General features: G+C 39.2%; 1 protein-coding gene across 6 annotated transcripts in view; it reads left to right on the plus strand.

Annotated features, from left to right (window-relative positions):
• grip1 (glutamate receptor interacting protein 1) overlaps positions 1-21,266 on the plus strand; it is a 274,049-nt gene that overhangs the window by 235,742 nt on the left and 17,041 nt on the right. For all 6 annotated transcript variants that reach the window (XM_060889680.1, XM_060889682.1, XM_060889678.1 and 3 more), the window contains exons 12-16: positions 7,992-8,178; positions 9,907-10,052; positions 11,072-11,152; positions 17,661-17,730; positions 20,614-20,759. In XM_060889680.1, the coding sequence (XP_060745663.1) occupies positions 7,992-8,178; positions 9,907-10,052; positions 11,072-11,152; positions 17,661-17,730; positions 20,614-20,759 (630 nt within the window). The remainder of the gene's footprint in view (positions 1-7,991; positions 8,179-9,906; positions 10,053-11,071; positions 11,153-17,660; positions 17,731-20,613; positions 20,760-21,266) is intronic.

A 21,266-nucleotide genomic window follows, 5' to 3' on the forward strand; every position in this document is an offset into this window, starting at 1 on the left:
TTTATTCAGGTTTATTGCTTTTTCTGATGTGCAGGGAATTGTGTTAGACACAAGGGTGACTAAAACTTGTTCATGCATAATTGGGAACAGAAAGGTGCAATCCCAGAATATTTGCAGTTATATTGCTTTCTCATTGCAAGCCCATTTTCCCTACAGTTCAGGTTTGATTTACAGAAGTGCGGTTCTATACCTCATAGAAAAAGACATTTGTAGCAGGAAGTAATATATAATTATGTTAAATTGTTTTTGTTAGCAATATCAAAGTAGAAGGGAAACCAAATCTACATGGAAAAAAAGTGCAGTAAATGTCTGTTTACCTCTGCACCTCTGCTTGGTGTTCACAAAGCGAAAGCCGTCTTTAACAGGCTGTTAGACGCAATTGTATCCTGCATATGTATATGATTAAAGGTACCAATATCTCACAACATGATTTTACCCCATGCATCAACATCACCTAAATAGCACCAGGAATAAATTTATAATAAAATTCTACCTCAAAAATGATACAGTACTATGAAGTGTTCTTACCCCCAAAAAAATGTTGAGCTGGTGATTATTGAGTTGATTAATGAGGTGATTTCATTTGATTCAGTTTTATTTGTAACAATATAATTTTTTTCCCTGACATGATAATGTGACGAAGCAGCTTTACAGAAATATACGATTTTAGGATATAAACTGATTTATGAATCTATCAGTTTATTGCTAATGAGAAATCCAGAGGCATTGGAGTCGAATGACAGCTCCTTGATACGATATCAGGAAGAAACCGTTAGAGGAACCAGGCTCAGAAGGGTGACAGTGTGATTATTATAACTTTATAACCTATAATTACTTTGCAATGATGTAACCAGGCAATTCAGTCTAGTTTTATCATGAAGTCTAATTAATTTTGTTGTTATGACACACTGTCACATACTTGTGTATTTCAGGTTACCACTAACTATATATTTCATTAATTCAGACTTCTGGCTTAAAAGTTATCAAGGATCGTAGAGTCAAAACATTTCTAAACGGATGACTCTGGAGAACATCCGAATCATGAATAATTTAATTTATTTGTTCATTACAAGTGGAAGAACCTGCGTGGGATTTGTGGGTGATTATCTACTGATATTAAGGTTCTTTAGGGAATAGAGAATTTAGAGAGAGAGAGAGAGAGACAAAGAGAGAGAGAGAGACAAAGAGAGAGAGAGACTTGGAATTACTACATTGAGAGAGACAATTGGAATTACTACATTAAGAGAGAAGAGAGAGAGAGAAAGAGAGAGACTTGGAATGACTAAATTTAAAGAAAGAGAGAGACTAAGAATGACTACATTTAAAGAGAGAGAGAGAGGGAGAGAGAGAGAGAGACTTGGAATGACTACATTTAAAGAGCGAGAGAGAGAGAGACTTGGAATGACTACATTTAAAGAGAGAGAGAGACTGGGAATGACGAGAGAGAGAGAGAGAGAGAGAGAGAGAGAGAGAGAGACTGGGAATGACTAAATTTAAAGAGAGAGAGAGAAACTGGGAATGACGAGAGAGAGAGAGAGAGAGAGAGAGAGACTGGGAATGACTAAATTTAAAGAGAGAGAGAGACTTAGAATGACTACATTTAAAGAGGGAGAGAGAGACTGGGAATGACTACATTGAGAGAGGGAGAGAGAGAGAGAGAGAGAGAGAGAGACTGGGAATGACTACATAGAGAGAGAGAGAGAGAGAGAGAGAGAGAGAGACTGGGAATGACTACATTTAGAGAGAGAGAGAGAGAGAGAGAGAGACTGGGAATGACTACATTTAGAGAGAGAGAGAGAGACTGGGAATGACTACATTTAGAGAGAGAGAGAGAGACTGGGAATGGCTACATTTAGAGAGAGAGAGAGAGAGAGAGAGAGAGAGAGAGACTGGGAATGACTACATTTAGAGAGAGAGAGAGAGACTGGGAATGACTACATTTAGAGAGAGAGAGAGAGACTGGGAATGACTACATTTAGAGAGAGAGAGAGACTGGGAATGACTACATTTAGAGAGAGAGAGAGAGACTGGGAATGACTACATTTAGAGAGAGAGACAGAGGCAGAGAGACTGGGAATGGCTACATTTAGAGAGAGAGAGAGAGAGAGAGAGAGAGAGACTGGGAATGACTACATTTAGAGACAGAGACAGAGAGACTGGGAATGACTGCGTTAAGAATTTTGTTCTTGGCTGTAATATCCCGTGCCGTGGGGTGAGAGGAGGGAAATGACACCTCTGGCTAACCCGTAATTAGATCCTGTAAGATATTTCAGATTGTTCAGTGAAGCAGCCTGCCTGGAACAGCTCGCCCCCTCTGCAGCAGATAATTACCCCAGCCACACAGGCACATCTCAGATAGCTCTTTCTTATCACTAAACTTAACAATAAACAGGAAGCCGGGCTGGAGGAAAACAACAACACTAATCGCTAATGCTGCTGGAAACAGCACGCTGTCTGTCAGGAGACGGCTTCTCATTTCTTTAACTTTTTCTTCTTTGAAGCTTGGAGTTCAGCTTCACTACATGACTGGATGGCAGTTAACATGCCAGTGGGGTGTGGAAGGAACATAAGATTCCCAGCAGACGAGCGGTACTGGCCGTTCATTAGACTCTCAGGGCATCGTTAATTTCTTCCTAACCGAGAAGTTTGAAGCGATCCTGTTTATGATGTGTAACTCGTTTAATCATGTAAACAGCAATGAATCATTATAAAGTTTTAGAATTCTGGGTACAACGATTTTAACATGCTATCCGTAAATAATTACTTGACAGTTTTGTTGTTTTGGCTAATTAGTTCAGGATGTGTTGATGTCATAACACAGAGCTAATAAAGAAAACAACAGAGCAGCTAATTCTCCAGTTATATCACATTCCCTGAAATTGGAGGACTCTTCTGAAGTCCTTGTAATCAGGCGGCTTGAGCAGAATTCTGCAGTGTTTGCACAGTGTTTACAATGAGTTGCATGATTATTCACCCCTTCAAGACTGTTTTATTTGTAATTTTAAATACCAGCGTCAGCGTTTTTTGTTCATACGAGCTGTCATTTTAATTCCAGGTGTAACACAAAATGTTGAACAGTCCTAGGAGGATACTTAGGAGGAGTAAAGCTCTGTTATAAAATCACATGAAAGCGACCAAACAAGAGAGTAAATGCTAGTGAGTAGCGAACATCACGCTAAAGTAGAGCCGAGTTTAGCAGAGAACAGATTCCCGCTATGACGACAGCATTGACGTAGAAGTATTGATTAAATAATCCAAACTAACAGCAGAAAAAAACACAAACCTCTCTTCTTACACTTGAATCGTGTCCACTCTGGGCTGAAACAGCTTCATCTGATGATTGAATAGTTTGATCTGCTTCAGACGACATTCTGCTTCTTCCTGTATTGAATTTCTGAGATCTGATTTTAATCACAAGCTCTTTAATGGTTTTCCAAAATACAACTAACTATACACAGATGTTATACTCATCACATCTGTTCCAGGTCACCTAGTCTAGTAATCGTACCATGTCTGCACACAATTACTGTATAATTACAAAATGTTAATAATAGCCATCGATAATGTGTGCAGAAGTGGAAGGAGAAAGAGAGACAAGGGTTAGATGAAAGGAACAGAGAGGCGGAGAGGTCAGGGACAGAATGCAGAACAGCTCATTCGTCATGTTTAAGCTTAGGCTTGATTGACGTTGCCTATAACAGAGATGTGGAGGTACTTTTATCGAATGGGTCTCTAGAGGCTTTGTTGTTTTCAGCTCACAGGGGGAGCAAATAAAGTACGCTGACACTTTGTTTCTAGCATGTCCACAAACCTTCCCTGACTACAGACACACGTTCTGCAAAGTCATCTATCACAGAGTCCAGATACTGATGCTGGCCAGTCATGATGCAATAAAAGACAATAAAGAAGGTCACGCTACTCTGTTGAAAGATCACACACACACACACACACACACACACACACACACACAGAGTGAATACTTTCACAAAGCTTTTGCACAAAAGCTCTTTGTGTTGTGCCTTGTTCGTTCCGGTTTAACTCATCTTTGTAGAGCGAAAACATGAACCTTCTTAGCACTGTTGACCTTCAGGATCCAGGTTTTACTCTCTGTCTTAAGAACAACCTCATAATATTCAATCTTCTGCCTCCTGAGGCTGTCATGCTTATCAAGATATATTCCCTTTCGGTGTTTCTGTGATCCAGCTTAATCACAAAAAATCATCCCGTCCTTTATCTCTCTGTTCCAGCTTATCATCAACGTCTGTGCTAAATGTAGCATGACCAAGGTAGGAGCAAATCTCCTCTCTGGGAACCATTAGCACAAAGTAATTTTTTTTTGTATCTGGGGTATTCTCAGTGCACATTCCAGAATGTGTTATTTGAGGCATTAAGGTGATTTTGCAAAGACAATCCCTGTTAAATAGAAGTGCTTTTTTAAGAGCTGTATCGGCTCTAAGCCGTCTAACAGCCATGAACTAGAACTAGCTCTTGGTCATTTCTTTTTGGCTTCAAATGATGTGCCATCATCATATGTCTTAATCCTGCAAAGCAAAGATTTTTGTGCTCATTATTTATTGGAGACAAAAATGATCTCCTAAATCATCCAACACTTCGTCTTCAGTCTCCAGTCTGCATCTGACTCATGGACCAGGCTGTGAAATGCATCAATGCCAGAGGGATAGAAGAAAAGACAGACCTGGCAGTGATTCATCGAAAATCTGTGGCTGGCGACCCCTCAGGAGTACAAAATTGCACTCTCTGTTTTTCTTCCATTTTGAAGTGTGCTTTGAAAGGGACACGATATTGGGTACAGTCCTCGGTCCCGAATGAACAGGCTCTGGATGAGGCTTCTGAATACATAAACTTTTAGAAGACCAATTTACAATGGCTATAATAAGAAAAGAACTGTTTAAAGTGTGAATTGTATTGTTTTAAAGTGCCAAGTAGTTTTACAAATTCTAAATCAGTGTTCGAATTTAAACACTCATCAGACTCCTGGTCTGATTACTTCTCCTTCCGGACCTACTTCATCAATCCTGACGCCCAACCCCCTGGTTGGAGCCTTGTCGCCTGCTGTGCACTCTGCTGGTGATAGATCTGCATGGACAGCCTGTGACTCATGGTATTGATGTGGCTGGGGTAGGCTGAAGACCGTCATGCCGTCTTTGAGCTACTGTTGTGTCGGTCAGCTTTGTGGCCTGGGACTTCATCACCGATCATTTGAAGCAGGAAGGAATTCATGTTGGGTCTGTGGTGACCTCAGAAATTGCGCTGACCAGAAAGTCCATTATTTACTGTCCATTATCAATCAATGTGAATGGGTTCCCTTCTGAGCCTGGTTCCTCTCAAGGTTTCTTCCTCGTATCATCTCAGGGAGTTTTTCCTTCATCGCCTCCGGCTTGCTCATTAGATATGAATGTTAGAGAGATATAGTAAGTTCATTTTAAACTTTAAATTAAAAAATCTTTTTTGTTTTAATACTTATTTAAGCTGATTTGAGTCTATGTGAATTGCGAAAAATCGCTAAACAAACAAATAGAATTGAATTGAATCATCAGGATCAAACTTGTGGATCGATGAATCTTTAAAACATTATGTTTGACTGGCTGTGGAAATCCAGCCGGTGTAAGCTTAAGCCATCAATCACAGTGGCAACTGTTCAAGATTCTCATCAGAGCTATCTTGGACTTATAAAGAGCACAACCAGCTCAGAGCAAGTTGATGAAAGGATTTTTTTTATCATGTCTGGTGTGTTTGCCACATAATGTTCAGGGAAGACTGCTTGTGCTGCGAGAGACAGTTCTTGATACTTACCAATGGCCATCTCAGCTGTCTGACACTTTTGATGGATTAGATGCAATTTCAGTTGTTGGACTTTAACTCTGAAGCCGCTGTGTATGTTCAGGCTTTTAACTTGTTTTTTTTTTTTCCTCTGTTTGTGAAAGATTTAATAAAAGTTGAGATGATGACTGGTTCCACTGCAAAATCACTTCTGCTGAAGTGACTCACTTGACTTCTGGATAATTATAAATCTCAACAACTTACCATTTAGATCCTTACAATGTGTCGGTCAAAACCTATTTGGGGTTTTAATATGTCCGATAGAAATTACAGTGGTAATTTTTGCTTCTAATGAAAATGGCTAAACATAAGTACTGATAATTGCAAACAGCTCACTGTGGCTTAGTGAGTACAAGCTCTGCAGGATTATTCGCCCGTTATTTGGTAACTTGCCCTAATACCCAGTCTGTCACACCATATGTTGTTTAGACTAGCACTAACATGTTATCCAATCTGTAAATTAGCCATAAGGATCATTTTTGCTTGATTATAACCTGAGAACATGTGTAGGCGTCATGTGCACACATTCATATAAGTGTCTGCCAGCATACTTTAGCATATTAGTGAGCATGTGAGCTTTAACAGTGTTGAATGCACTAATCCAGAAAGCACACGAATAGAGAGAATAGGCAGAAGAAGCAAAGTAGTGGATAGTTTCTGGCATTATAACTCCGAAATATATATGTTCTTTCCATTTCTTTTTCCACAGCTATACACTATTGCCCATGTATTTTAAAAAATAATTGACAATTTGTAAGATTGCATAATTTATAATATTGCACATTCTGCCAGCCTGGGTTCTGAATTTTGGGTCTTGTCCCAACCCCAGTGCTACAAGATACGCTTCCCTGTTTAAACGTATTTGATCCACAGAACTTTAGTGACTTTAGATTCTTCTCTGCTAGCTCTGCTTATTCATAAAGACTCTTTGCAGTTTCTCAATGTGTCTCAATGCAGTTACAATTAAGTGCCTAATTTCTCATGCTCCTTAGTTACTTTCATGGTACTGATGAGATTTTTCCATAACAGTTCTGAGATAGAGTTGCTCCAAGATCTCATATTACTCTGTCTGTAATTTATTGAAGGGTTTTTATTGAAGGGCCAATTTTATTAGCTATGATAAGATTTCGAGGATAATGGCGTTTTTTATCAAAAGGCTGTATCTTATCAAACAGCTTTGGCAGACAGGCACGGTTGTGTGGAGAAAAACGGTATGATCCAGTTCAGCACAAAAACAAGGTTTCATTCTATAGGAACTTTAATAAGATCTTACCACAGATCATCTGCCTTTTGTGTTTATAAACTATTTCAATAGTGAAGCTCAGGTGGATCATACCCTCTGAAAATAGTTAGGTTGAAAATATCCCACATTGGGTGAACACTGGGTTAATTTGAGCTAAATCCAGCGAGGTTAGCTATTGACTCTGCATGTGTGACATAATGGATGTTACTGATGTGTAGCCATGAAAGTTGTGCTTGTTGCAGTGTGTGCATCACAAAGCAGACTTACTCGCATCAAACATATTAACTAGCACTGTATCATATTAAATGTTAATTTAATAATTAATTTTAAATTAATGTCTTTTAATTATAAGAAGCCAAATTCAGCCCCATTTCCTGCTTGTATAACATTAATTAGCATACTATTTGTCATGCTGGCTAGCAAGCCAAACTAGAGTTTAAAAAATGTATTTCCTTTATATTGCCAGTTTGTCTAAACAGGCACAGTGGAAAGTTTCAGAAAAATGAATGTACTCTATTAGGTTCATGCTTGTCAGGACTACATTACCTATTAGCACTTGCACCTCACAAGATCACACACATCTGAGTCACGTTTATGTCTGATGAGCAGGGCTATTTATGTTCTGCCTCTGGTAACTCTCATTGTCTTGTGTTCATCAAGGTCACGTCGTGTGCTTGTGTCTTTTCAGTATTTTTAACTACTGTAGTTCTTATTACTTGTTCCTCGTGTGTGTGTGTTGTGGATTCCTCCAACTCCATGCATGGACAATGCTGAGATACACAATATCAACCCAACTCCCTGACTTAACAAGTTAAATCCAGCAAATGGCTTGTAAAATAACCCAGTATGACATTCAGTACGAGTGTTTTTAGGGCTAATGTTGTTTTCTGCTTTCTCTGTATTGCAGTGTCTCTGGCTTCAAGCACTGTAGGCCTGGCCGGACAGGTGGTCCACACAGAGACCACTGAGGTGACCCTGGTCAGCGACTCCATCATGGGATTTGGAATTCAGCTCCAGGGAGGGGTGTTTGCTACCGAAACTCTCACTTCTCCTCCACTTATCGCTTACATCGACCACGACAGCCCAGCCGAGAGGTGAGGTCTCAGAACAGGATCCAGGTCTTATTTCATCTCAGCAAATTAAAATAACGGGTTTAAAATGGAGCACTCTGGTCAAGATCTGAAACTTGTAATTGCTTGCTTTATCGTTGCCTTGTGATCTGTACTGAGACAGCGTTAACGGTTTATTTCTAATCTTAAACCACGTTGCATTTGTCTCCGATCCCATCCCATCGCATCCCAGACCCGCAGAGCTGTTACTGCATCAGCATCTTATCTTCCCCTGCTTGACTTTTCCCGTCATGTAATTACAGCTATTGCACTTGATACATCGCCGGGTGGCTGTGATAAGGGGACTTTCAGCCAGAATGTGGGTTGATTGAATGCTTAGCTACATGAGAGGCTAACAAACATAGCTGTTATTGCCCTAGTGGGCCTGTCTCAGATGGCACCCAAGTAAACAAACATATGTAGCAGCTGACAGGATTTACACCCAAATCTCAGAGTAATTACCAGGTTCTAACGACAGCTTTGGCATTAACTATGGCAATTGTACTTTTGCTGAATGGCATGAACCTTTTATTAATGAGAGATCAAGGAAAGGCCAACATTTACACTCAAGTAAGTCCATAGTTATTTTTCCTGTAGTCTTCCATTCGGTTACTAGAATATGCATTTGTTTTTTTGTCCCTAAAATTATTTAAGTAGGTTTGCACTTCTCAGTCTGAGCTTATGTTTCTTCTAAACCTGAATAATTGAAATAGAATTAATGAACACTTGTATTTAGACTAAATAAAAAGTGCTTGGCTTCTGTTGTGTTAGTCTAAAAATATGAGTATAATATATTATTAGTTTTCCCCGTAACAAGTGATGATGGTTTATTAATACGCATTTGCTTTTTTTTCCTCAATGATGTATTTGTATAATAAGCGGTTCAAGCTTGGCAAAATAGAAAAAGAAGTTTGGAAAAAAGTTCCCGTTGATTAGTCCAGCCAGACCTGAATCAGCAGTTAGATGTCTCAGCTGGAGTTTGAGGAAAACATTGAACGTGGAGTTACCTGTCTGGTTAGTTTAATTGAGGCAATTTAAAAAATTCAGTGCGGTATCTGCTAACTTCCTGTAATACCCCCCAGGTTTGGAAAGTATAAATATGATACCAAAAACTATTTTTAGAATAGTTTACTGTTGTGTTGTCTTCAGGTTTTGAATCATTGTCATATTGTAGGGATACAATCACATTTTTAACATTTTGGAATTTGTAAACAATTGATAGATTGAATTCGTAGATAAACAGCAAAAGATAAAAGGATATAATATGCCTGGGTGTACAAACTTTTGCATTTATATTTATACTCTCTTGTCCAAAGTATGGAGTGAAGTTCTTGCTGTTATAGAACAATAATCAGCACATCCCAACGTCCCATAGGGTTTATTCCTCATACCACATCTGCATTCTGTTATTATTAATGCTGTAATAGCTGTTAACAATCATTACTTCAACAGCCTCCTTTTTCTCTGTTTAAATTTTTAATTATGACAAAAAAAAATGAAACGTTTTACAACTTTACCTCTTTAGCTGTTGCAACATGCTGACACTGAAGGAAAGTGTTAAATAAACATTTCTTAACATCATAAACATAAACATTAACACCTACTCACCAATCAGAATGAAGCTGTTTTGCCAGTACAGCTGGTGTTATGGTTGTTTTTCTGTGCAGTGTCTCTGAATAACGAGTTGATTCTTCTGGTATGGTCTGTACGCAGGTGTGGAGTCTTGCAGATCGGCGACCGACTCCTGTCCATCAATGGGATTCCCACAGAGGACAGCACATTGGAGGAGACTAACCAGCTGCTTCGCGACTCCAGCATCACCAGCAAAGTTACACTGGAAATTGAGTTTGATGTAGCAGGTAAAGACACAACAGCTCATTCATTTCCTGGGATTAAAAAAATGCCTCACAAGACTGATCTATTATTATGTGATCCAAGCTGTCTGCCACCTGTTTACTGCTTACAAGTGATCAGTGCGAGCCTATAGGCAAACAGTGAATTGAAAGCCATCCAAATGTGCAGTCTTGAGGCTGTGTGTTTGTGTTGGTGGAGGTATGAAAATGATCAGTCACTACTGCCATGCTGAGCTTTGGCACTGTGATCAGAGCCTGAATCCTGCCAGAAGCTCACCATCCTGAACACACATACTAATTAATATGTGGAATTTTTAGCGCCAAATCCTTTTCACTTTCGACATTTCATGAATATATTCCTGCGTATGAAACACAAACATCTGCTCCACACAGAGCAGAAGAAACAACATGCTTCTTTTACATGAATTCTCTGACAGGTTGATGTATTTGTCAGTCATACCATCATCATTTTTCCTCACTGAGCAGTCACATTGCTTCCTATTTTCCATAGAACATCGGCAGGAAGTGAAATGATTTGAACTTGGCTTTGCTGGAAGGGATTGTGACCGTGACTCTGAGGTGTTTCAGCACAGAATGAATGTGCTCCTGAAGGAGGAACAAGCTTTCCTGATTCTTTTTTTTTTTTTGGGTGATTGTTTTAAAACAAAAAGCCTGGCTTTATGGTGCACATGTGTAATTGCAGTCCATGAGAGACCAGTCGAACTTCTTTGTCTGATGCTTTGATGGTTTTCCCGTCGTCTGAGGTCCTTTGTAGCTGTGCACTCAGAGAGAAAGGAGGGCATTTTGCTCCATTAGTTATTGCCACCTTCTGTTGCTCCACACTAACCTCTATAAACCTGCTATGTCATGAAGCTGTCAGAGAAAAGTGCTGGATCTTTGTTATCTAAATTCTGAACACCTTTCCCTCACCTGTGTATGGTTTCCTCTTTTAGTTTGACATGACGTTCAATTTTACCTGATATGGCCAAATGTTACTATTTGTTTCTATCTTTTCTGTCTGTTAGAGTCTGTTATCCCAAGCAGCGGCACCTTCCATGTGAAGCTACCAAAGAAGCCAGGAGTGGAGCTGGGCATTACTATCAGCTGTGAGTGTTTTTTTTTTTCTCCCTTACTCATATCATTACACAGATCATGTCATTAAGAGGTCAAGAAAAACTTAATGATGCATAGTTATAATTAGTATTGCTGACAATTCTGTACTGTTGGGTGGATATTAGATATCAGCTCAGGAATATAGCAAAGTTCCTATTTCACAGAAGCTAGCAGAGTAAGCCTGGGGTTAGTGGACATGGCGATTAAAAAAGGGAGGGGAGGGTCGGATTAATACACCCAATGATTTGCCATTAATTATATAATTATATATTTCTAAGGCTTATTCATTTTCTAAGGCTTATTCAAATTAGCACGAGTCTAAATGACTGACCTATTTAGATGAATCCAACTGATAATGCAGGTTGCTGTATCTTATAAGTTAATAAGCATAATAGAAACAAATTGCTGCAAATGGCCTTCATAGCATCATTATTTATCTCACGACTATAAATGAAAGCAAGCTGTAATTAGCACATTTGTTTGTCTGTTGGTAGTTGCCCAGTATTCTGGTCATACTTTTTAACCACTATGGGTTTAAAAGAGCCTTTAAATGTTTAATTCTTTGGGCACAGCCACTTTCTGGGAGCAAATGGTTTTGTGATTTATTTCCCAGAAGTTGTTTCTGGAAATGCCCATTTCTCCTGAATTCAAAAACCACCCAATGATTCTTCGGCAAATAATTTTAAATGTTTTTGTTGGACAGTGCTAGGCTGTATTAGTGCATTTGCCTGTGTGCAATGCTGAAACTGGGAGATAAAGCCAAATAATGGCTCTCAAAGTGAGGTCTTAGAAGCAAAGCCAGGGGGTCTGTGATTTTTCATTTTGTTACACTGGTGGAAATTATGTCCCATTGTTATCAAAGTTTTAAAGTATAATGATTAAATTTGTGTAGATATTAGTCTTTTTGACTTTTTTGGCCAGTTCAAGTTCAATTCAAAGCTTTACAACTGAATTGCAAAAAAGCTTGGACCTAATATTTTCTTATGATTTAAAAAGCTCTGTAAACACCAATAAATAGCCAGCATATCATTATACACATTTGATCAATGAGCCCGATATTTCTATAGCTCATTAAATCTATCTGTGCTGCGGGGGTATGGAATTAATATTTTTGTTACAGCTAAAGGGAACCCTGGCAGTAAAAGGATTGTGGTAAATAAACAGATAAATTAGTAACCAGATCTAAAAACAAATAGTAGATGAATTAGGTAATGTATTGAGTTTTTACATCATTACACCAAAAAATCTAAACTGATCACTAAGAATTTCCATCGGTTTACAGTTGCCCTAACATTTGCGTAATGCCTAGCGATGCCTAGAGAGGCAGTACACAGTAATATAGTGACTCTTGTATGTCACCGCCACCTTTAAGTATCACATGCATGCCATCGATACTTAAATTGATTTTAATTGCTTATTTGCCTCTAAAGGCTTTGTAATAATCAGGCGATAAGAAACAATGCATTTGTCTTGGATAGTTTCAGACATGGATCATTACAGAGTTACACACTACAGGCTTGAACTCCCCAATTATAGCTACAGATGTTGTTTAGGGAACGTATTAGTCACAGATTGACCTTCTGTGACAGTTCTGAATGTAATATATTATCTAGAAAATTGCAGCTGATTTTATTTCTATCTCATTTAAATATATTGGAAGCTCTATACATTGGAAAATATATCATTAGCGCTATACTGTTACCCGTCTTCACTACATTCTGTGAAAAGTAGGACTCATTATTAGCCAGCATTAGGTCCCAGCTGACTCCCCACTTTCATTTTCAAGAAAGTTATTTTGAGACAAAGAGCGAATCACCTGTAATGTGTTTTGTTCCTCTGGCCAGCGTTGCTCAGTGCTCTGTTCCCCACCTTCCATGTTGAATTCTCAAGGCCTTAACCAGAAGTTGCATCACTGCATACATCACTGCCTGGTCAAGCAAAGATAATTTATTGCCTGAGCACATTCTGTTCTCATTACAGTTATTGTATTCAGGGTGTTGTAATGCATTTGTATTCTGTTGAAAAATTTAGTATTAGCGATGTGTGTGGAGCTGGGAAGCTGACCAGAATAATGAAAATACGAATATATATACATGTGTGTGTATATTTCAGGATATACAATATTTCATGAATTTGGCATCTAAATTCTGTACACATCTCTTTAAACATCTCTTCTGTAGTGTGCTTAATTATTGTTCATTGTACCCCTGTTTTTAAAATTGTCCAAAAATTCAGATTTTATGAAAATTAGGCCAAAGATGATGCGTCCAGGAGTTTCACTGAAAATAAGTGGTTTAGCGTTTAGATAATCACTAAAAACAAATGTACAGTTTTGGCTGTAAAGGGTTCTTATGTCCGTGGAACGACTAAACCAAGGCAGCCGTCTTCAACATTCTGTAGAAGACCCAGGAGAAAAGCGTCCATGCACTAGACTCCCACATATACATCAAGTGAAATGAAGCGGCTTTTCCACTGAGCAGTTGCTGGGATTTGAGCCTTCAACCTTCCAATCCATAGTCCAACACCTTAAACTCTATAATGCAGATATAAAACTCTATAAAACAGCTATAATGAGGTAAATGCATCTACTTTGTTAGCTGCTAAATTTAGCATAGCCAAGCTAGGTACAACATTATCTAAATGTTAACTCTGGGTATTTGGTAAGCATCAAGTCTTTGGCTATTTGAGTAGCGCATAAAAACACTGACCATTCTAAAAGTATCTACTTTTCTCTGGGAACACCATTGGAATCCAATATGCCCAGATGCTTCACCATGGTGGAATTTGCCCAACCATCTGTGACGATATTAAACCATCTGTAAAAGAATAAGGTTTATGGGAACATGACGATCTGGGCTTGCGAATGAAGTGAACCATTTTGGAAATGTTAAAACTTTATAAAGTCCCTCATTAAATGAACAAGCTGGGATTTTAGGATTTGCTACACTACCATCTGTAAAGAATAGAAACTTTTGTTGAATATTCTCTCAGGCTTTCTGCATTTTCTAAGCTCTAAGAACCACAGTACCCGATTCAGATAGAGAACCTTATTTTCAGAAGTAGAACAAGGCGTTCTTTAGAGATACATCATATACCTTAATTCTGTATGAAATGATAAATACCACCCTCTCAAATGCAGTTTTCCAGGGTGTACTTTGTCAAGTAGAAGATCCTTTTTTCTGCTAATAAACCTCCTTCTGCTGGCTCACAGCCAGCCAGCCAGCCATGTTCCCGCTTTGTATGTTTGTATGATGGATAGAGACGAGAGAGAAAGCACGACAGGAAAGAATACGAGAGAGCACAGTGAACAGTCAGCTGCACTGATGTTATTGTCTGCAACATGCTGAGGACACAGCAAACAGCCTGCAGGGTCATGCTCTCACATTGCTCAAAGTACCACCTTATTTATGTGCTTTGTGAAGTGCTTAACGCCACCTAGCTTTATGTCTGACACAAGTCATATTTCTCCCGAAGCGGTAAAGTCAGCCAGGGACAGCTCGCTTGTACTTATTGTTTATCCTACTTTGGAATTTTACATCCATCAGTCCCATACCCTGATGGAGGAATCCGATTAAATAGAATGCTGCGATTTAAGTGACATTGATGCTACTTCAGTGTTTTCTTGAGTGCTGAATATTGTCATATATTAGAGTTAAACAGTATCCGCATGCAGAGCAGGTGAGAAACATCAGCGTTCATCCTGATAAGCTTTCCTTTAGCGGGTTGATGGAAAATGTGACTTTGGCATATTTGCTTCTCTGTGTGACAGCATGAATCAAGAAAGTGATCTCAGCCTGATGCTCGCCTAGTACGATTCAGACAAATGTGGCACATAGTCGAGCAGCAGCAAAGATGTACCACTCATCACAGTTACACCAAACAGCAGATGGAGAAAAAGACAAATCAGATTTGTCTGAGAAGGCGTCATACAGTAAGCTGTCATCTAACCCGGATGTGGCAAAAACAAACACGCAGTAACAACACAACAAAATGGGTTGAATCATTTCTCTTTTTTTTTCTGATAAGAGCTGATTTACACCGACAAAAGCCCACACAAACATGGGCGGCTCGAGTGAAGTGAAAAACCTGTGTGGAGTTATGCAATTTATAAAGCCAAACATCATGGAGACTCTTAACGGATGTGAGGGATGATGCTGCATCAATGTTGTTTGTTCTTTGCTGCAGTTCTTTTTTTTTTTCTCCACTGTGCGATATTATTCTTTTTTTGTAGGTTTTGTTTCCAAATACTCATTCCAAGCCACAGCTCTTGATCTAGCTGGTGATACCCACCATGCTGCCTAGAGGCTTGAAATGCTTGATGTGTCTGAACAGAACTTTGCCATTTTTTCTCTCTATACAAGTAAACAACATTGATCACAAATCAATGTGTTGTGATGTAGCATGAGCAGCAGTTTGAAAAGATGCGGTTTACATTTATTTTCAAGGTATTTTGGAAAATTGCCTTATCTAGAGTGAATTACAGAACTGCTTTATAAAGCCTCTACATTCATACTGATTCACAGGTTCATGGACTAAGTGTACAATCAGTCTAATCCTCTATTGAGAGAAAATACAACAATAAGAAGGCACAGACATTTAAGTAGTTCAGAAAGAAGTAGGTCTTTACACATGGTTGGAAGAAGTTGTTCATTCCACCAATGAGGTGCTAGAACACAGAAGAGTCTTGATGTGTGCCTTCTTTGTGATTGGCTGAAAACTTCTTCCCCGGTTGGTAGCTGTTTTGTTGGGTCGGAATCAGCAGGTGACTAAATTAGTCTATCCATAACTATCAAATTTACAAAATCTTTATCAAGGTCTAATTTGTCATGAAATTGGGAAAAATATGTAATTTCTAGTGGGACATCTGATCCATTAAATCCAATGGGTGGTTTTGCATACGTTATGTAGCTAGTTTTAAAGCCGTATTACGCTAACAAAGTGGTACTAAGAAAATCACAGCAATAATTCAAGCCAGAAACAACCACTGGAGATGGATGGAGAGTGTAATGAAGTTACTCTGGTCATATTAATCCACACAAGTTTTAAAATGGCTGTGCTAGGTTTAGATGTTCTGTTTTGAAAGTTCTGTTTTTTGTGACGCTTGTGATGTGATGTAAGGGGGAAGTCGTGGCCTAATGGTTAGAGAGATTGACTCCTAACCCTAAGGTTGTGGGTTAGAGTCTCAGGCCAGCAATACCACGACTGAGGTGCCCTTGAGCAAGGCATCAAATCCCCCCAACTGCTCCCCAGGCGCCGCAGCATAAATGGCTGCCGACTGCTCCGGGTGTGTGTTCACGGTGTGTGTGTTCACTGCTGTGTGTGTGTGCAGTTTGGATGGGTTAAATGCAGAGAACGAATTCTGAGTATGGGTCACCATACTTAGCTGTATGTCACGTGACTTTCATTCTGGTGCACATGTTCCTGATCACTTGGTCAGACTAAAGAACGCTTAATCAACGCTTAATCAATGATATCAGTCGGTGTATTACGTTATCCTAATAATATAAGCCTGTGTAGTAGGAAATGCTATGGTGTGAAATATGGACCAGTTACTTTGTGCGTGTGCTTTTCTAACTTTGCTCTTGTAATGTGGATCTTGTTCAAGCCTCTTTCTCTCTGATTGTCAGTCCTTGAGGCAATTTCTTGCCTTTGCTTGCTGTCTATGGCTGAGGCCACCAGTGCAATCTGCTGCATCTAGATTGAGTCATCAACAATTTACAATTGAATCTCTGCATTCTGTTCACTCTCTCAGCCTGTTGCCCAACACCACCATTTTTCTTTATCTCGTCTTGTTATATTAGGGATTTTGTTTCCACTCTACCAACCGCCCTTAAATAAATTTGTATGTTGCAGCAATTCATGTAACAATTTCCTCGGTCAGTACTGCCTTAACTCTCGCAGAAGACAGAGATATATTAGCAGGGGACTTCAGACTTGTGTCTGCTCATTTCCCCACACTTCTTTCCACAGCTTGCAGCATCTGTGTAAGACAGTACATTTTATTCAGTGTACTCGCTGAGTAGAGTTGCATCCTTATAAATCTGCAGGAGGGAAACGAGGACTCGAGGACATAGTCTGCTTGTTTAGAATACCAAAGCACAGAATTTGCTGTGTAAGCTAAATGTAGACTCTACCTCATCAGCACTGAGCAAATACAGGTGGGAGCTGATGAAGTCATGGGACACTGCAGATGTGAGATCCAAAGGAAACCACTGGAGGTCCTTCTCTAATGAGAGGTGGTCTTATTACTCAGTCAGCAAAAAAATAAAAAATAATGACTCACCATTCTTACATGGTATCTCCTGAGTGAAGTACAGAGATCTACAGTGTAGATCTTGGGAAGACACCTGATTTATTTATTTTTTTATCTTCTTCGAAACACGTGGTAAAGAGATTTCTGACAAAAGTGATGAAACACATCTCGAGAATGTTCGATTACACAGTTCACTATGTGTCTTTTTTGATTTGTTTACGTTTCTTCGTTCTTTCTGTTTCTCCCAGCCCCATCTAACAGGAAGCCAGGTGATTCTCTCATCATCTCCGACATAAAGAAGGGCAGCGTGGCACACAGGTAACACTTTTAATCTCATCCTTCAGAGTTGTGTAATCACTATAAAAGCTGCTCTATTTAAGCCATACAGAGGCTCCCGAGTGGCACAACAGAAAAGCATTCATACTGTCATCTGAAAATTATGAGTTCATATCCCAAGGTGGATGGCTTCACGTCTTGGAAGAAGCACATGATCGAACTATTTCACTGGCTTCATGTTGCACTGCACTGAAAATGAAAATACAATCAAATAAACTTTACGCATTATTAGAATATACATCTAGTTAGCCCCTTAAAGCCAAGGTTTGTTAATTAATTATTCATCTTAAAGCATATTATTCAGTGACTGCTATGAATTATTAATTGAGTGAAACTGGCAGCTGTGTTAGTCATTGTTTCATTCTGTGGTCAGGAAACAGGAGCTCGGTTTGTGGACAAAGCTCTCGGCTTTCCGGTCAGTCTACTACGACCGCAAGCTGTGTTTTGTAAGTGAAAGAATGAACTTGCAAGGACAAATGCAGTTGCTCTTTAGAATTGCTTTACTTACTTTTTCGTGATGAGGGTGAGGAGACTGATAAGCCGATTGAACATCAGAGTAGACTTACTATTCCTCTCATTTGAGAGTCAGTTCTGGTTGTTAGGCTCCAACTTGTCAGCTCCTGCAAGAGCTGCTCCCATCAGGCATGTCTTATTGAGCGATAAAGCTTGGGCAGATCCAGGATTTGCTCAAGAGGTGGTTTGATATTTTGGGAATCCCACAAGAGAAGCTGCGGTCTGTGATTGGGGATGGAGAAAGAAAACCCACTGACTGCTCCGGAGAATTTAAGGGGTTACATGAGAGCTACAGATCACCCCACTGTCTCAATAACACATACTACATTCTTGCAGAACCCTGCAGTAATCCACTTACCTCGTATACCTCCTGTGTGATTTACACCAATATCTCATACTTCTCCGTTACACACCGTCACCTGGGGATCTCATTTGCGTCGTTCTCATTTTAAAGATTGATCCAGAAGCACATGCTGAGGTACACACATGAACACACTGAGCCATGATTGTGTTATATGTTTAGCTCCGGTCAGGCCTGTGCCTGATTTGCAGTGCAATTGTGTGTGTGTGTGTGTGTGTGTGTGTGTGTGTGTGTGTGTGTGTGTGTGTGTGTGTGTGTGTGTGTGTGTGTGTGTGTGTGTGTGTGTGTGTGTGTGTGTGTGTGTGTGTGTGTGTGTGTGTGTGTGTGTGTGTGTTTGTTTGTTTGTTTGCAGGGCACCAAATGAGTGAGATCTGATGGTATAGAGCTTTGCAGGGTGATTTAATTAAAGGCATTTGAGCAGAAAACAGAGCAGCAAGTTCTGGGTTGTGTCCAAAGACCCATTCAGATCACAGAGGGGTTATTCAACATGCAAATGTTGATTACAAACACATGATTCAAGACAGCTAGAGTTAGCCATGAAGAATTTACCTCTGATGAACAGTTCCATTTGTGAATTCTTTTTAATTACTTACATTTAGCAGAGATGCTCTGATTTGCTTGGCTGTTACATAATTTCACATGGGTCTGCCTAATCATCGTGCACTAACAAGCAGAAACTGGGTTAGACAGGATATGCAAAGATCAAGATTATTTAATGTGACAGAAACCCCACTGCAATGATTATGTGGTCATTCAGCTTTGTCTCTGCTGAATACACACCTCATTTCTGTGCCACTCGAATTGTGCTCTCCTGCAGCTTGATAGAGCAATTGAGAGATCATTAGGATCTGTTTAAATGCAGGCATAATTACTGTACAGGTTCAGCTGCCGTATGTGAATCCGGGGGTTGTGTTTCTTACCTGGCTGCTAATAATGGAATATCCTTGAATTATTCTATGCTTTAAAATCTGCCTCAGTGCTTCAGGCTCTGACAGTGTGTACTAGGGCCGGTCCTCTGAATAAAGATTGTGTTCTCTCTCTGCTCTCTTCAAAATTGTGTACATGTGTCAGTGTGTGTGCGTGGGGGCTTGAGAGTGTGAATAAAGGAGCATAGTAATACAAGGATGCGGGAAGGTGTTTTACATGGAATGTCAAGCAGCATACCTGTAACTTGTACTGTCTGTACATAATAATAATAATAATAACAACAATAATAAATAAATAAATAAATAAATAAATAAATAAGAAAGAACATATAATGATAATAATAATAATATAATCATTATATATTATTTTTTTATAATTGTAAATATTAATATCAAATAATTATATCGTTATGAACAGTGGAATACACCTTATGCCATCAATCAAGTGTTCATGTAAGTTTATATGAGTGAAAAATGCTGAATTTTAACCATGTTGCTATGGGAACACACTGTGTAACATTATAACCGTATGACATAAGTTATACATATAATTTTATGTATTGTTTGAATGCCGCTTTGACACTTACATGCAATACCTTCACAATTGCATTCGGGATATAGTCAGAGATTATGTCTGTTATTAGACTTATAAATGTCTGCTGAAAGTGCTGCAATATTTTATTTGCATTTGATTTTTTTATTTAAAGTGTGTTTGACGAAGTGTAGAACGTGTAACCAATACACCAAACCAAATATGCTGTAAATCCATTCATTTAAACGCACATTCTGTGCGCATCATGCGAAACCTATTGCATGTGGAGTCTTAAATGTGTTTCACTGGCTTACGACTAGATGAGACGAGAGCATTTTGGAGTATCCGTGGAGGTTTATTTACAAAATTTGATAGAAAAGCTGATCATCTAAACCAACAGAATGAAAGCCAAAGTTAACCAACTACAAATCCACAGCCAAGAACAAGCATGAAACAAGAAAGAACATTTCCAACATTTCATACAGCCTTTCATTAAACTTTCCCTAAATGTGTATTCCTATCTTCTTGTCCAGGACAGGGACGCTGGAGTTAGGAGACAAGCTTTTGGCCATCGATAATATACGCCTGGATAACTGCTCCATGGAAGATGCTGTCCAGATCCTGCAGCAGTGTGAGGAACTGGTCAAGCTCAAAATCCGTAAAGACGAGGACAACTCAGGTACCCTTGGGCCTTGTAACTCACACTCCCTCACCGTGAGCAGTACCTCTTGGATTAGGGCTGACGGTATATTCTCAAAAAAAAAGGCGTCCTTTTGCAAATACAGAAATCTGATGTAAGATTAGAAACAGTACTTGGGTGATGGGCTGACACATTCAATACACAACACCAAACACAAAGGATAAAAGAAAGTCCCTGATGAAGAACAACAAGAGCAGTGCTACTTTTGATGGCTGTCATTCATGACACACACATGAAGCATCAAGCTCCGGTGTCTCTCTTGCAGCGTGTCTTGGTCCTTTATGCACAATGTCTACCGAAGCCTTCTTCCCATTCTTCTCTAATCTCTAATACTATTACCATTGTGCACATAGAGGAAAATTAGTTTAATCAGCCCAATTAAATGCTCACTGACTTCATTTAACCAGTTAAACTCTCCCCAGTGTCTTTTTTTCCACCGCTCACGGTGAGAGGTGCTTTTCTTTATAAGCTTTTTTCTATAGTTAG

Source organism: Tachysurus vachellii, chromosome 16, assembly GCF_030014155.1.
Source record: "Tachysurus vachellii isolate PV-2020 chromosome 16, HZAU_Pvac_v1, whole genome shotgun sequence".
Classification (NCBI taxonomy): domain Eukaryota; kingdom Metazoa; phylum Chordata; class Actinopteri; order Siluriformes; family Bagridae; genus Tachysurus; species Tachysurus vachellii.